The following is an 18,940-nucleotide window of genomic DNA, read 5'->3' as shown; positions in this document are numbered from 1 at the left end:
TTTGAAACTTATGTGAATACTGATGGCTGAAAATAACAAAGGGCAATAACTGAAAAATAATGCAGGGTAGAGTTATCATTCTTGTGTGCTGCAACCCTCCTCAGTAAAATCTATCCACCTATGAAGTTTCAAGTTGATACCTCAAATACTTTTTGAGATACAAAATAGTATGAAAAAGAACAAAGGGCAATAACTCAAAAATTATATAGGGAATAGTTATCATTCTTGTGCACATCATTCCTCCTGAATAAGATCTATCCACCTATGACATTTCATGTTGACATCTCAAACACTTTTGAGTTATGCTCCACTCAGGTGAAAAATTAAGTATGAAAAATAACAAAGGGCAATAACTCAAAAATTATAAAACGTTATCATTCTTGTGCGCTGCACACCTCCTGAGTGAGATCTATGCACCTATGAAGTTTCATGTTGATATCTCAAAGGCTTTTTGAGTTATGCTCTGGACAAAAATTAATTTTGAAAAATAACAAAGGGCAATAACTCAAAAACTATGCAAGGTAGAGTTATCATTCTTGTGCACTGCACTCCTCCTCAATGAGGTCTATCCACCTATGAAGTTTCAAGTTGATACCTCAAATACTTTTTGAGATATGCTCCGGACAAAAATGTCGGACGGAAGGACGGACGGACGGACGGACGGACGTTCTCACAGGACAGTAATTATGTGGCTACTCTATTGTTCTCTCTATTGTTCTTTTTAGCCACACAAAAGAAAATAGCCACATAAAAGCATTACGGAATGAATGACATCAAAGAGAAAGAACAGTTACCTATTGTCCCTCTAGCCACATAATTACTCTCCTGTGAGTGCGGAAGGTCGGACGGACGGACGGAGACTATTACTATATCCCCCGCCGCCTTTTCGGCGGGGGATAATAAATGACATATCCTGTCACATATTCACGGAATACGACCACGGGAGAGCCACGAATTAATTTCGGCATCGTCCGTAGCTACCGTACTGGTCAGCTCCGTATTGTGACCGTAATATTGTATATCCGTAGCGATCCTAGACAACTTTTGCTTCTTTTGACTTGTTTTGCTCTAATGGCAATTGGGTATTGCCATAATGAATCAGCATTTTGTATGGAAGTAAAATACTACTATGTTGACATTTTGCTACCGTTATGACCTTTACTGTACATTCAGCGCAATTTTCTTCAGTTGTTCAACGTTAAATATGCTCTAAATTCATTATTTAAACATTATTAAATACATGTTTGACATTTTTAAAGAATTAAACAATATTGATTTCTGAGTCATAATGTGCCTTTAAAGATGTTTTAAATGTAAGACACATTAGTTTGAACTGTAAAAACTTATATTTTGGTAGTTTGGTAACACGAATAGATGATTGGTTGGTAACACCAATGGAATATCTCTACCACGTTCTTAAATCTGTAAGCTACATTTGATAAATTAACATTTTATTCTTTGAGACATAATGCGGGCTTAACTTTACAGTTGCACCCTCCGATACATTTTGTTTTGTTTTTTGTGTTTTTGTTAAAGGTTCTAATGTAATAATATTAGTACATTTTGATATCACTGGATTAAAAAAAAACATTTCTGTTTCAATTGTTGTTATTTTCAAATAATTTCTGATTAAAATCTGATTTATTGTAACAACTCAGACATCAAACAATTTACTTTTCATTATCAAACAATGTTTAATTACAAACTGATTTTAGTTAATGAACTTTTGTTTTTGTTCCGCAGCTATAAAGTATTTATTTTCTCTTTTAATGTTAGAGAATCGTCTATCAATGAGAATTAAAAAAAGAATCATATGATGGACAAAAATAATTACAGGTACTTTTCAATCGGTTATCTTTTAAAGGGACGCCACTGAACTTGTTTTGATCTTACGGGACTGGAAATATTTCTATCCGAGATTTCTATGCCATTCGATGTAGGTCTGGACTAAAAACTTGTATGCAAATTTCTAGATAATTTTCTTACCCCGTTTTTATAGAATAATTATTTTTGTTGTACAAAATGACGCAAACATGAAAAGCGTTTTTCACCCTAATCGGGCTTGGAATCACGCACAAAATCGATATTCAATTTAATTCTGTTTTTAATTTAAGTGCTTCTTTTGACCTATGTAAGAATTTCAATTTTATTTTCATTTTCATTTTTTTTCCATTAAAGTGCTTTTTTGACCTATGTAAGTATTTCAAATTTTATGTTTTTCTCAGTGAAGCTCCTGTAATTAAAACATATCATTATATTTCATATTAGTTTTTACGGTTCAGTTTATGAAATTATTGCACTATGACATATTGTAACGTAACATAACACAACATAGCTCAGTAAATCTCTGCACAACACAGCACAGCATAGAACAGCTCAGCACAACAAAACACAGCTCAGCACATGACAACACGACACAGCTCAGAACAAAACAACACGGCTCAGCACAACACAGCTCAGCTTAACACAGAAAACACAACACACCACAGCTCATCACAACACAGAACAACACAACACAGAACATCACAGCAAAACACAGCTAAGCACAAAACAACACGGCTTAGCACAACACAACACAGCTCAGCACAACATAGAAAAATACGACACAACACAACTCAACACAACACAGTTCAGCACAACATAGAACAACACAACACAGCTCAGCAAACTCAACAAAACACAGCACAATACACCACAACATAACACAGCTCAGCACATAATAGAACAACACAACTCAGCTCAGCACAACATGACACAACACAACTCAGCTCAGCACAACACAACTCAGCACAGCACAACCCAACGCAACACAGCTCAGCACAACATAGAACAACACAACACAACTCAGTACAACACAACATAGCATAGCTCAGCACAACATAACAACACAAAACATCACAGACAACACAGCACAACACTGCATTACATTACAGCGATCTTGCTGTAATGAACATGTATTTCAAATTCTTTCTATTTTATCTTTTAACAGTGTGATACCAATATTCATTCAATGACTATAAAGATATGCCGTGTCTGGATGTTTGCAGCTGTTTTTGATTCACATGTTTCATAGCCTCCTATTCCACTTCTAACGTTCTGTTTTAATTATGTTCCGCCTATTGTTTTTTATTATGCCACAATAGTATAATTCTGAGCTTTTTAGTGAAATGACTTCGCCATGTAAACAGATTATCAGTTGTTTCCGTAGTTAAAAAATAAATTTATTAAGCATTCCCATCCATGAACAGGCTAAATAAAAGCGATCCTTGAACATTGACAATTTAGCCGTATTGGACAACCGATTTAACGATATTTTCTAAATTAGTTATCTTATTTATATTTCCAAGATTTTAGTTATTGATTGTTTATACGATTTTATGTCAAGGTTACTATGGCGACTTTCCTGCTTGAGTGTGACAAAAAAAAAGTGTTTGAGTACCATCCGGTATATACCGCTTGAATGATTAATTGATAACATCTCGCCTATCCAATTTAAAATGTCTAATTCTTCTATTCACTCCAATTTATATACAGTACGATAATAAATGACATATGTAAGAATTGGCGAAAAAAACGATATTTTTCTATACTTTATAATCATGATTTCTACAAGCGTCTATGGGTACTGTTACAACACGGTAATGGGTTAAATCCTTCCTGCTTTACTAGTAGAGACCTCTGATATCCTAGTGCATTATTTCAGGATCGAAATGGCAAACTCCGTAAACTACCTGAAAAGTCCGTGACGGAATTCGAATCCTCAGCGGAGAGGGGCAATTGATTTGAAGTCGGCGACTTTAAACACTCGGCCACGGGCTCTTATATTTTACTAAGACATTATGATATAAAACTATTATATTTTTAAATCAATGTTAGTAAAAGTAGGTCTTAATGGAGAACGAAAAGCAACTTTCAGAGATTTATTAACTTTCAGTGTTCCTAGAATTTACCATTTTGTACAGACAGTGTTTTTCTTCGCAGTATCAGAAACGTTTAATTTTCCTCGGCAAATATGGAAAGCTAGAAGAACGTTTATATATAGCAAAACTGTTAAAAGACAAGATAATAAAATGTTAATCTTCCTTACGGCATATAATGTAGACATGAACGATGTGCTCATTGACAAAACCATTATATATTTCTGTTCTTTTAGAACTCTTAGTGTGCAATCTCTACACTCTGTCACTAACAAAGAAACACTAATTTCTCAAACATTGCTACAGTGTTATTTTAAATGAGTTGGTTAATTAATTAAGGAGAAAACAGCCTGTAATCATCATCCAAATGAAGTGTGAATTAATCAACGCTAACAGAATACTGGTTCTATAACAGGATAGTTGAGAACATGTAATAAACAATGAGAATATTGATGAGACTGAGTGCCCACAAGGAGCAGCGATAAATCTTAAAATTAACATGTTTTAAACAAAGTACATGTAAAAGTACATTAACATATTATTGAAGCCTCTTGTACTGTTGTCCTGCAGTGTGAAACTCCCAAAGACCTATAATATGTTCTGATCATGATCAGTAACTGCCTATTCAATATCGGTGGTGGTAGTGGTGTTGGTAGTATTTACTGCAGATCAAGGCAGTAAGCCACAATGAATTTACCAGAGCACAGTTCAGCCACTGCATCATTCCTGCACAGGCTGTCAAGCAGTTTACCAGTAGCAAGGAACTGGTAACTATTGGACATGCCAAAACAGAGGTACAGTGCGAATGACCGTAGAAAGGATAATGATCAATAACAACGAAAGTGACCTGCGCTCTCTGGGCCTAAAACCAGGAACGCCTGATGCACAGTCTAATGCTCTACCTATTGACTTTACAATATCGTCAGAGTCCGGACAATGTCATAATATTTGCCCGTACAATGTTGTGGTTATAGCCCAGGCAATATCAAAACCGATCATAAAACATCATGATAACAACAGTCAATATCATCTCAATGGTTCGTATATCATAGTTAATATGAAATTAGGTGCTACCTATGGAGCGGAAAGCTCTAATGATTTAAGCATAACATGTTTAGTGTACATGTTAACCAGATCTATAATGCAATTCGTTAATAAGTAAATGCAGGTATTTTGTACCGTAAACAGAAACGAATAAATTGGTGGTGTTCAACCTATCATCGGAAGAGGGACCACTGCGCATGCGTCGGCGTTTGGAAAATCCCGTCCGCCATTTTCTGTTAATATCTAATCACATGTGTTGTTTTTACGTTATCTTTAATGTGCTAATTTATCAAAAAGGATTTAAAAGTAACTTTTTACATTTATCATCGTTACTACAGTTCTTATGAATGAAATGAATGTTTATTTTCTGATTTTTTACATCAATCTTTCACCGGAAGTTTTATTAAGCATGCGTCTGCTAGCAATAGTCTGAATTATGTAGACGCTCATTAAAAGCGCTGTGATATCTATATTTAGCTCAAAGGGATTTCAAAATGGCGGCGCCCAGTTAACTTAGGATTTTTTCACAGCTCATTAGGTATAGGATACATATTCTTTTGAAAATTTTCATTTACTTTTAATTTGATTTCATTTGAATTGATACGCGTCATACATGTTATGTAAGAGCGCTACAGCCCTCGCGGGGCCTTCTGCCCCGCTCGGACTTTCCGCGTATAACAACCAGGGCAATATTAGCGAGCTCGACGAGCTGGCCCAAAGGGCCTGCTCTCAAAGCGAGCTTTACGGTAACGTGAGTACCTGCTAGATAGTGATGGTTTTGAAAACATTCGTCGGAAGTACTGAATTGACACATCGTAACTTTTCGAATTACAAGATAACGATAAAAGCCGAGGAATTCTGATTGAAAACGGAAGCGTAGACTGGTCTCCTGCGCACTTATATGGGAACCATAATAGAAAGGAGGAACCAGAATAAACGGAAGCAGTGTATAAAATACCGAATGACAGTTTTAAAACGGAAACTGTAAAATAAAAATGAACGATTATTCTAAACTATTTTATGGTAAAAGAAAATCGAGCTCGCTTCGAGGCTTTGCCTTTTTCATATTATCATGACATAATGGTATAATGGTAACAGTTTGGAATATGCCATCATGACTGCCTGTAAAATATCGCAATGACGTCCATATCTGTCCATATAATACCATGATAACGGTTTGGATATCATCACCATATCCGCTCGTATAATACCGTCATAACGGCTCGAGCTATATCATCAAATGCGCCCGTATTAACCGAGGTAGCGGCACGGAAATATCACCAAATCCGTTAGTACAACATCGTGATATTAGTCCGAGCATTTTTTGTTATCATAATCATTCGTAAAATATCGTTACTATGACCCTAAAACATCATAATGACTGCTATCATATTACAATAACGACCCATACAATATCATCATAATGTCCGCATGTTACAACTCAGACTTTGAAAAGTACATTTTGTTACAACGAACGTTTGTTTCCTGTCAGACAATTTTTACAAGTTATTTATGGTGTTGGCATTTTAAGCTGTTGGTTTGTATGTTATTCAATGACTATTTCTGAAACCAACCAAAACTAATTAACAATCTGTACGTGTACTGAAAGTGCTTTAAGCTTTAACTGATGGTTATTAAAAACGTTATATTCATATTGTTAAATAATTTCAATGACTGTCAGGAAAGAGTTTTGACAGAAGGTGTATCCATTTTCTAACACACATATTATGTATTTATAGCATTGTGTTTATACCAATTTGCTTTCTTAGTGTTTAGGAGATAATTAAGCAAAATGTTTTAGAATAGAATGTATAAATGATATATTTTAGGTTGAGTTATGATTTCATACATGTATGAGTCACATAATCGGAAATTTAGAAATATTATTTCATCGATTAAGGTACTTTAACATAATTTTCATAAATATACAGACAAATATTCCCATTATGACAGATAGCCCATAACAACTTTATACCCTTTTAAACAGATACATAACTGTTCAGTGACATACGGTCAGATAATTATTATAAATGGTATCATAGTATGTGTTGTTCACGGAGAAATACTTGTGTCTGTGGTGTTAAGGTTATTTCAACCCGGCGCCGGAATTAACCATATGTCTGAGATTCATCAGCGTCAACGCCAGTCCGCTCATGAAGTCACATAGGGGACGACTTTTTATGCTGTCGATCTGTAGCCTATTGGAAGGAGCCGACAATAATAATAGCTATCGTGTTTCTAACAAAGCACCATCCTCCCGATCGAGTTAGTCACGAAGGGTCAATCAATTATCAATGGTACTTGAAATGGCTTGACCTTGACCTGTCGTGTGTTGTGTGCAACACTTCCGAAAATCTTGAAATGTTAAATCAGTGAGTAAACCTGAAATTGTCAATCATTGTTTGATTATTGTAAGGATGACCTCGCCTGTGCTTCTAAACTTTGACAACATATAAGAATACCGTCGATGTTCACTGTTGAAATATTTCTACTATGAAAGTCTTTAAATCAAACAATGAGGAGTTGTTTTCCTTGTACAGAATGAATATATTTACATTAGAAATTAGGCTATACTCCTTAAATGTAAACATTTAAAGAAAAGTGTAAATGTTGTTGATGAAAACAAATCAAGTAGTAAAATTGATATACCGAAATGTCTAGACACATCTATTGTATTTGTTAGTGATTGAATGATCAGGTAATAACTTTGTTTACAACTTACATAAATATTGCTTTATAATAAGTATTAATTTGAATGGAAATCTACCCAGTATGTAATTGAAATACAATTGTCACAAACGGTGCGGGGTGCCGTTCGAAACGATTTCAATATTTAACCGGAAGGAAGTTTATATGGTTTTTCTATATTTTAAACATTTACGTTCAATTTGAAGGATTGTTGGTCATGTATAACCTTTTCGACTACGTGTGCTGGAACTAACCAGTACTGGTGTCATATGAGGAAACATGGTCATGACCTCAGAAAGGCTCGAACCCAAGGTCCCTGGGTTTACTGGCGAAAACGTTAACTGGCCACAGTTTCTCATATTTAGCGTATTAATCGATTATGACATGTTTATTACATTTTCAAGGGTTGACAGTTAAGGTCCGTAACTATATTAACTCACACATTAACTAAATGGCTATCAGTCTATCAGATACATGTAAATAATGATATATTGTTCTAATACAAATTTAGGGCTCAACAGATTATTGGGTATGACCTGATTCCGTGTCAAATCTAACAAAATTAGATTCATAACATAAAACATATCCATTCAACCTATGTTTAGTAACATTGTAACCTAGCAACGTGACACTTGTCTTATTGGATAAAAATATCCAAATTATCTTTAATAAACAAATGGAGAAGGGGAGATTTTTTTAATCAATTCAAAACATTTTTTCCGACCTTAAACAACGAACATATTGGTTTTTTTAAATCTAATTTTGTTGAATAACATGCCTTCGTAAATATTAAATAATATTTCTGAAGGTAATACCCACTCGAATGTATTTATGTTATTTATACAGATACAGGAGAATTATGTGAAAAATAGCCATTTACAATACCATGCAATTTTAGATATATCTTTATTTTATAAACCACTTGAGATGTGTGACAACAATTTGCCGATTGTTATAACAGATAAAGTATTGTATTACTTCGTTTATTTATTAGTTCGTATTGGTACACGCGTATGATCTATATCGGAAATACACTCAAGAGATTTACCAATTTTTAAAGCAGGTTAACCAATCAGCGACTTCCAATACAAAGAACAGATTGTTTAAGAAATGTTATAATTTTAAAATTGATGTTTACTGCTTCTTAGCTTGTTGCGCATTTGAAAATTTGCTTTGCTACATCAAATCATATACGAGTACTTGCTTTTTTTCATTTTAACAAGAATTGAAAGAATCTGTGTAGAACAGCGGAATAGTTATGGTAAGCGCTTTTTATTTTCTTTTGCAGTTGATATAATATCAATATTTGCGTGTTGACATAGAAAGAAATCTGTCTGTTTTCTTTAAATAGTTTAGAAGCGTTTATTATAATCAGACTAGTTTATAGTTTATAAAGGGAACTCCATTGATATTTTGTCACGTAACGAGAATACTCGTTGTTTTACTATTTCGATTTTTAATAGCTAAAAGCTTGTGTGCGAGATCTTAGATTATTTTATTTACACTGTTTTATTCCAGAAAAAGCATTTTTGTGTGTGCAAAATGATATAAAAATAAAAAGCATTCAAAAGATTTTAGCTCAATTCCGGCTAAGAATGCCACACGAAAATAATTTAATTTTGAGTATATATGTTTTTATTATGTTTTAATGCGTTAAGAACCCCAGTGCAGGTTCTTAACTATAATATCAAAATTTGCGTCCATGGTTAATTTTCTCTAAATAATCTAATTGATCTTCTTATTATCAAAATAAATTAAATATACACTTGATTTTAGTGATACAGTCATTACAATTACGCTTGGGCCTTCAAAATCCAAATCACATGTATTCGTACAGTTGAAATATATTTTTCAACATTTCAAATGATAAACACCATTTTCTAGTTGACATATGTTATCAATAAAATACTGATTAGGCATACTGCATTCAAAGCTAATTATTTCTTGATTGTCATAATAATTCTATAAATCACTTGTAAATTTAATGTCTATTTATATGAAACTGTCCAAAATATGGCAGACATTTAAGTCGCTGTTTTTGGTAATAGGTAATCGTACAAAAATATTCGAGGATATGTGACCTTGGCAGTGAACGTCTTGGAATCAAGAGTAAACCATGTAATATATACGTGATCTAATGACTTATATATACTATAAAGTTGTAACTTAGTCGAGCAGTTTTGTTATGGGAAAGGCAAGTTTTACGGTCGTTGACATCAAAATTCTTGCTTGTTGCCGCTGTCAGGTTTTTCGAATTCTTACATTCAACTAGCTTATAGAATTTCGTTATCTATTCGGGTACCCGCGTGTGTCTAGAATAACGAACAGGGGGTCACTCAACAAATAGACCTGGAAAATCTCCATACAACCATTACAATGTAGTTTACCATAAACGAAGAAGATCGAATATTTCTTCTTTTTCTTTTCGATATATGTTTTATTTACGACAAAAAATATCGCTTTAAATGTTTTAAGTCGAACATTATAGAGCTCCTATAGCTACTTAGTGGCAGTAAAACCATTAAGAGATACGAATGTTTGCACAAAGCTATATTTAGGTTCCATTCTAAACACTATATTAAGTGTTTTAACTGTGTTGACATTATGTCGGATTGGAAGCATTCATATACAAGTCTAAATGCAGGTAAAATGCTCAGTGAAAGCTATCGATTTTACTGGAAAGCTTTCAATTTGTGAAACAATCTGAAAGTAAAAATAATTAAATATTTATATTCAAACGCCAAAGAACTAATCTTCTAACTAATTGTCTGCTATCAATAGAACACTTTGTTTTTGTAGTACATTTCACTAAGCGTCAGATTTCATTCGATGTTTTAAGTGAAGAATGAACGGGGAATGTACGTGATCCATTTCTGACATTTATCAAGAAGTATGTCAAGTATACTTTATTTTAAACGTTTCTTTTTCACAAACACATGTTGTCCTCCACATCATAGTAGCATTGTCTAAAATACTATTTTAAATGTTACAAAAATTGTGTTAACACTTCTCATGCAGCACTAATGACCGACATTTTAATATTATCTTACATAATGACGTCACAGTGAAAAAACAATCTCTCACGAGTGTGGTCATGGTAGATAGATGTATAGATAGATATATTAATTTGCATATATACAATAGTAAAATAAAAATACAGCAAATACATTTTTACTCATTCAATACATCTTATACAAGACATCATACAAACAAAAATATCAATAAATGTTCTTAATTGAACCTGGTAATGAATTCCAAGTGCCTGGACAATTATAATAAAAGATACTGGCATCCATTCTGTTGTGAACTTTATGAACAAAATATCCCTTAAACTATTCTTTGTATTATAACTATGAGTAGGGGATAGATTTTGAAAATCATCATGTAAGTAGAAATGGCATTTATGCTTAACTCTATATTATACTCTTATCATAGCACGTTTAGCAAAATCTTCATCCCGATATAATCCTGGATAAATCTTACAACTTTATAATGATATATTTGAAGTCTATTTTGACGAGAAAGAATAATAAAAAATACATTGTACCAAAGAATTAACTTAAGTCTTGTGTAAATTTAAGTCATAAATATTTTTCTGCACATGTAGAAATTTAAATTTAAAATTAATTTTTTTAACTGCATCTTTTTTCGGTGGATTCACCAGATAAATAATTATCAATAACTTGATCTAAATATTTTACACATTTTTATGCTCCCCGAAAAAATTCGGGGGAGCATATAGTCGCCGGGTTGTCCGTCTGTCTGTCAGTCCGTCAGTACGTACGTCCCGAATTCGTGTCCGGCCCATGACTTCGTTATTTGAAGTCGGACTTTACAACTATTTCACAGAAATGATCACCATATTGTGACGACGTGTCGCGCTAAACATTTGGGTCGCTATCTTGAAGGTCAAGTTCACAGCATGACCTTTCAGCAAAATCGTGTCCGGCCCATAACTTCGTTATTTGAAGTCGGATTTTACAACTATTTGGGTAGCTACCTTGAAGGTCGAGGTCATAGCATGACCTTGTTACACTTTGAATTTTGTCTGTGACATAACTCTAAAACTAGAAGAGATATCAACATTTAATTTTTAGGGTAGATGGATCTCATTAAATAGAAGTGAAGTGCAAAAGAACCTTAACTCTGCCTTGCTTAATTTTGAAGTGATTGCCCTTTGTTTATTTTTACACTTTGAACATTGTGTGTGACATAACTCTGACACTATAAGAGGTATACTTTTCTGTGTCCATTACCTATTCAGGGAGCATCACCCGGTATAACCGGTTCATGTTGGCATGCTGGAAGAAAAACTGTTCAATACGAATACCCGGAACGCGATTACTTTATCACGTGCCTTTAAAATAGTCAACCCTTCACGCCATACTTCTGTGAAAAGACAATGGATTAATGTTTATGATTATTGAAAAGAGATGATATGTATTATAAAGTCAAAACTACTTTTATTTATCCATAAGTCGTATATGGCAAAACAATAAACCATGAAAGGAAAATGTTTATTTACTGGATTTATTTCTTCAATATAAACTTTTCTGCTCGCATCCATACAAAGCGAATGATACGATTAGCTTTTAAATTTTAATTTTATATAGTGTTGTTGAAAAAAGTAATAATCCTTTAACGCGTATTGTCTGTAGAATAAATGCGCGTGGTTTCCCGTTTGTATGGTAAGAGCAAGGAGATTTTATTAAAAAATAAAACGGGTAATACTTAATGTAATAGTAATTCTTACTTACTGTAAACGTATTAGACAATATTTAGTGGAACATTCAAGAACCAGTAAATGGTTGATGCGCCTTTCTCTAACACTTTTTATGTTGGATTAGTCCTAGAAGTTAATAAAAGATTTATTATCGTTAAAATTATCGACTTACAAACGTATCTTCAATTGGCAAAATAGGCTTAGTTCAAAAAGAATTAAATATTTAAGCTGATTGTTCAAACAGCTCATCAAAAAGACTGGCAAATGTTTTCAAGGTATTTCCTTTCGAGCTGTTAATGGTAACTTCATGAGATTTGTTGGAGACAGCGGCGGGATGCTTTAGAAGTATTCAATCGCGTTATACAATCTGTATTCTTTGTTTGAAAGATAATGCGCATGGATTGATATCAGCGCACTTTGTAGCAAAAAGAAAAAAAACTTTCTTTATGATCGATTCATTTCCTTTTAATTCTGATGAATACTCTAATTAAAATAACTCTTTATTACAAATCTTAATACATTTTTTTATATCCTCTGTTATTTCAAACCGAAATACTTACTTACGTACGTACATACAGACGGACGATGTTTATATCAAATATTTTGAGACAGATGTTGATTAAATGTAATGTTATTTTGTAAGGAATTAAGTATCGAACAAAAAGATACAACGTAACAATATATAAATAATTCAAACATAGGTAATAAAAGATTACTCGACATATTAATTTTTTTATTTCCTTTTTAAAAAAAAATCAAAACAAATGTTTTCACATACATGTACTCTTTGTCTCTTTAACAGCATGAACATTTTTTTCTTTTTACTCTGTTATTTTAGAATGAAATGTTTTTTTTAATATGATTTAAAACTATTACTTCAGCGACTTATAGTTACATTTGATTTGATATGAGCCGCGTCATGACAAAACCAACATGATGGGTTTGCGACCAGCATGGATCCAGACCAGCCTGCAGATCCGCGCAGTCTGATCAGGATCCATGCTGTTCGCTTACAAACCCTATTACAAGTAGAGAAACTGATAGCGAACAGCATGGATCCTGATCAGACTGCGCGGATGCGCAGACTGGTCTGGATCCATGCTGGTCGCAAACCCATTATGTTGGTTTTGTCGTGACGCGGCTCATATATATATTATTAGTTATAAAGATTGTTGACAGGTTATATGGCCCTATATAAACGGCTATTTGTAAATATAACTCGAGCCGCTATATTGCAAACAGTCGTTAATATACGGCCATATAACCTGTCAACAATCTTTATAACGAATTTATAACACAGCAAGCATCATTTTTTAAAGAAAAAAAGTAAGATTTCTTAGCCGTGTATATAAAACTATTTATTACATGCTATTCGGTGGTTTATAGAAATATATCAGTGACATAAAACTGGTATTTTCACTGTTTGAAACCGTGAAATTACCACTTTGATAATTTCACTGTTTTGAATTTAAGCCCCTTACGTTGTTTCAGTGAAATACCAGCGTGCACAGTACTGGGTACCAACTTAATGACGTGACGTCGTAAATGACGTCACTTTGTATTATTATTTGGCGCGCTTTTCATTCAGTATTAAGTTAAATGTCTTTTAAAACGTTCCTTTGCATGTAATAAAAAGAAAATTTGTTTAGTTTAGTGTAAGATTGAAATATATTTCACCTTGTGAACACCAAAAGTTCACTCGTGAAATATACCTTTTGGTGCTCACTCGGTGAAATATATTCCGATCTTACACTGAACTAAACAAATATCCTCTATATAAACGTCACGACTATCCAATGAAAAGCGACGTTACAAACGTGCAGTATTATAAATATATACTGAACGATATACAAGGATGATGTCATATATCAATACCGTATAGGGGATACTCTGTTCATTTTGATTAATCTATATATTGACAAAAAGAAGTGACATTATTCCCCTCAAAGGATATATAGGGAGTGGACAGGTGAAAGTCACATTTTGCCATAATTCCTTTCAATTTTATCACATACTTCGCATTATCAATAAATGACTCATGTGGCCTGGCACAAAATACTTATCTAATTATTTAAATTAATAGTGGATTTATTGCCGGCATATGTCTATCCACAGGATCTATCAAATTAAATCAGTGTTGATATTGCAATTTTTTAGGATAAAATATGTATCTGCCTTAAATATAAAAAGACTACCCCACTTTTTAATAAATTGACAGTAAAAGGGAAATTACAGAAAATTTCTCTGGCCACATTGTTTCCTTGTTCAAAGCGCTTGCTTTAATCGTCATTTTACATCAGAAAATTAACCAATAATTTCATACAGCACTATAGAACGGTTTTATCTTGAAGGAGTCTATATCGGAAATGTTTTCAGAACATGCTATTAAAAACTGCACCAGTCACCATTTATTGTACAAATCAAGAAATTAAGTAAATATTTGGGGAAAAAAGTACGGACATGTCTTAAATTTTCTATTGAATAAGAAAATTTCATTTCTATTGCGTTTCACTGGTATACAATATTGAAATAACTTTTTAGGAATTAAAAAAAAGATTGGACAATAAAATGGTAAGTCATTACATTCTATTTCTTAATAATTATAACATTGTGAAAAGGACATATTCGTAAAGAGAAGGAACCTGTACTGTTTAGAAAAAAAAACCAAAAGAAAAAAAGAAAAAAAACCAAAAAAAACAAAAAAAACCAACAACAAAAAACAGCACAACAACTGTTAATAGCACAAACTGAATGTGCACACTGTATTTTGGACTCACGACTTCTGCATCACGACAGAGACTTTTGATTGTTTCATATAAGAGATGAAGTATCCAGTTAGCTTTAATATTGACGGTCGGTGGTTCTCCTCAGGTTCCCGCTGGTTTTCTGAAATAATTCACACAGGTTTTCCTCTACCAGTAAAACTGTCGGAGGTCGCCATATGACATTATCATTGTCAGTGTAACTTAAATAAAAACAAACACAAACGAAATTATTGCGCCACATTTGTATGGAATACAAAAAACGATTAAAATTTCAGTATGAGATATATATTAATACGTTAATGATTAGAATCATAACGAAACAAAAAGTGTTTGATATGTCACTTACACATTTGAATCTGTTCAGAATAAATCTCTAAAGTTAATATGATTTAATATTTGAATAAGCTTCTCACATTTTTTACAGTATGTTTATGACATTTTAAAGTTCAATGTTTAATTAAATGCAAATATTTGCTTGCCAATTTTAGCAAAACAATTATATTCTAAATGAATAAAACCTTTTGTATTTGATTAAATCTTCGGCTGTAGGTTTTAGACTTCACGACTTTTGAAAAAGACTTCAACATATATTTATAAAAGAAAAATAGAAAAAAGATGAATTCATAATCATAATTTACAAGATCATATCACTATTTGATACTTCCTCCCTTATTCAGATATACAATATCTGCAAATACTGCAGACTGATACAATTTGGAGACAAATATTTAGATTGTTTCCATGGTGTTGTTAAAAAAATGTAAAATAATAAGAAGATTTCACATAGTAACATATCATGTCATGATCTATACACGCCATGCAAATGAATGAAAAAAATCTCAATAAAAAATATATTTAAATGATTGATAATAAACAAGAGTTGTACACATAAATGAGAAAAGCCATGTCATCAATAAACTTTATTTATGATTTAGATGAATTTATTAATGAATTAGATGAATTTATTTATGAATTATATTTCGTTCTTCCGAAAAACATGTTAACCTGTACTTTCACTGCGTTTACCATTATTAACATTTTCCATGTTGGTTATAAACAGTGTACATAATGTTTAATGCTAGAAATAAAATGTATGTTATGTTATGTTTAATCAAAACATGAAGGAAAAAATAGTGATAGTTTATGGCGCTATTAAAAGTGTTTTGAACCATAAGTGGTTACGTTACTACAATAGAACACATGATGGTTTTGAAAAGAAGAAAAAAAAAATGAAATGATACAGTATGTCTTAATAATAACATAAAACTAAACTATTTTTTATCAAGTGTCTTGTTCCAAGAAATGTCAGCTTTTCAAAATCTTGACACTTTTATCGTATATTATTTAACCTTAAACTAATGTAATGATATATTTTGTTCGGGAGTTTGGAGTTAGCTTTTGCATATGTAACCCTAAATTAATTTTGCCAATAATAATAATAATAATAATAATAATAATAATAATAATAATAATAATAATAATAATAATAATAATAATAATAATAATAATAATGATGATGATGATGATGATGATGATGATGATGATAATAATAATAATAATAATAATAATTTTAATAATAATAAAATCATTGTGTTGTATGGACATATATCAATAATACATCAACTGTATTACTTCCTTTAAAACGGTATGACCTTATAAAATCTTATTTCCCCTTTACATGCGACAATAACTAATAGGTTAGAGTGCCATTTAGCCGGCACAATACCTTAATAAACAATACAATAACACTTAAAACTAATTGGTATGGATTGAATGTCTAAAACTGGAATCAATTTGCAAAGGTTTGTCTCCAAAATATTTTAATATCAAAATGAAATAAAATATGAATTAAAAAAATAGCGTTCTGCTTTGTTCTTAACTCGGATTTTAAGTAAAGTTTTAATACTTTACGTTCAATATACGTTATATTCAATTTACGTTAAATGAAATTCCTTTTTAAACAGCAAATAGCCAGTTTTCTAATCGATATGAGATAATTTCGTGTTTTTTTTTGTTTTTTTTTTTAAAAAAATGTTTATACAGTTTTTTTTTTGTTAAATGGCAAACTATTTTGTATCTCGTCTAGAAGTGAAAACAGCTGTAAAACAATTTTTAAAGGAAAAGCAATGAATAATACATGAATACTTGCAAACTCTCATGCCCCCTAGCACCGGCTGTAGCGGTATTCTATATTCAATTCTATATGTGCTTCAATACTATATGTTCTTGATTAAATCATATTATAACAAAGAATAGGGGTTAAAAGCAATATATGCACGACTAAAGCTACTTTAAATAAATATGTAAAAATATTTTTGCCGTCGGCCTAAAAAAACAAGCATTCTACAGATTCATTAACCTTTTTAACAGTCTTGTTGTAAATCTCAACAAATATTGTTCATAAATTAGGATTTTAAACGGAAAACCCCACGGTAACACTATAGTTCGTATACGAATTTTAACATGCAAATGAAGACTATAATCAGCTTGCGTAAGCGCTACGTCACAGTGTTATAGCTGCTATATGAGATTTTCTTGTGCAAACACATTTTAACCGTTTAACTTCACGGTGCACTAGGCCTGAGGTTAGTAAAAAGTAATCATCTCATAAAAAAGATTAAATTTGTATGAAAACATCCGTTACAATGCGGAAATATACCTTTAAATTAGGACTGCTACTTACAGTCATGTTTGTTGATTTAATATTGATGTACGGATGATCTGAAGGCAGAGTTTCTCAAGCAAAGAGATATTGTACTTCCAATTTCGCCACAATGAGGTTGTCCATTTCTTATGCTTATAAAACTCATTTTGGTTGTCTGGACACCAAAATAAGATCTGGAGTCGATATAAAACCCACTTTATTAATGAAATGTCGCTATTTCTGTTTTTACGAAATTTATTAAATGTAACTTAAATTATCTGTCTTTGGTGATGTAACTAACTCAGTTAACCATGTTAACTTTTTACTTTATTTTAATCACCTTTAACTCTTCTGTTTTAAGATATCTCTGTATTCCAGACACGTTTTACTTATAATATCTTTTTACGCGAAAGGTTACGTTATCTATGGACATGCGAGTCTATATTAGGATATCCCTCCTAAGTCATGGCATTTACCAATAGACATTTACCAATATATGTCTTTAATAGCAGTAGATATTATCGTTGTATTTACATTACAAATAGAACATACTATTTCTAAAATCCTTTAAGAAATCTTTATATTTTAAATCAAGCCATTGGATATTTTGGTGTATATTTATATTGGAAATTCAAACAAGACGCGGTGCAATTTTAAAAAAACTCTTGCAGCACTGAGTAACCATTTAGGAAAATAACACGGGCACGTTAATAAATTTGAACTTTATTTCATTTCTGCGTTGTTTAATTGGATTTTAATTGGATAATTCATATCTTTGCAAAACCCGTTCTTTGAAAACGCTCTGTACAATTTTGCAGAAGTTTAGAGTTAGTTTGGAAATACAACGGGGAAATATAAAGAAATGGTAAGTCTGTTTATACAAGATCTTAAACAATTAAGACTTTATTTGTATAAGAACGAAACAACATTTTAATATTTTGATTGTTTCGTTTCACCAAAAATGGCATTTGCAGTAACTGCTGTTGACTATCTCTTCATGTTTTTTCTTTAATCATGATATTTATGCATGTATTACTTCCGTTGTGAATAAATCAAATAACATGTTTTCCTAAAAAAAGAGAGAATATAATTTAAATTAGTACTTTTATGATAATAAATCTAATTACACAATATGTGGTCCTTAGGTCACAGCACAAAT

General features: G+C 32.1%; 1 protein-coding gene across 6 annotated transcripts in view; it reads left to right on the top strand.

Annotated features, from left to right (window-relative positions):
* The first annotated feature begins 8,666 nt into the window (after positions 1-8,666).
* Positions 8,667-18,940, top strand: part of LOC132734560 (neo-calmodulin-like) — a 40,883-nt gene continuing 30,609 nt past the window's right edge. Inside the window, exon 1 of one of the 6 annotated variants that reach the window (XM_060721319.1) lies at positions 8,667-8,910. In XM_060721319.1, the coding sequence (XP_060577302.1) occupies positions 8,908-8,910 (3 nt within the window). In that variant the 5' untranslated portion in view covers positions 8,667-8,907. Of the gene's footprint in view, positions 8,911-14,789; positions 14,944-18,384; positions 18,647-18,940 lie in introns of those variants that run through there. The other 5 variants (XM_060721325.1, XM_060721322.1, XM_060721328.1 and 2 more) reach the window with 5 other exon arrangements.

This window comes from Ruditapes philippinarum, unplaced genomic scaffold (genome assembly GCF_026571515.1).
Source record: "Ruditapes philippinarum isolate M1 unplaced genomic scaffold, ASM2657151v2 ctg1683_1_1_1_1, whole genome shotgun sequence".
Lineage (NCBI taxonomy): Eukaryota > Metazoa > Mollusca > Bivalvia > Venerida > Veneridae > Ruditapes > Ruditapes philippinarum.
The sequence above is the reverse complement of the archived record's forward strand: the minus strand, read 5'-3'. Positions and strand labels throughout refer to the sequence as shown.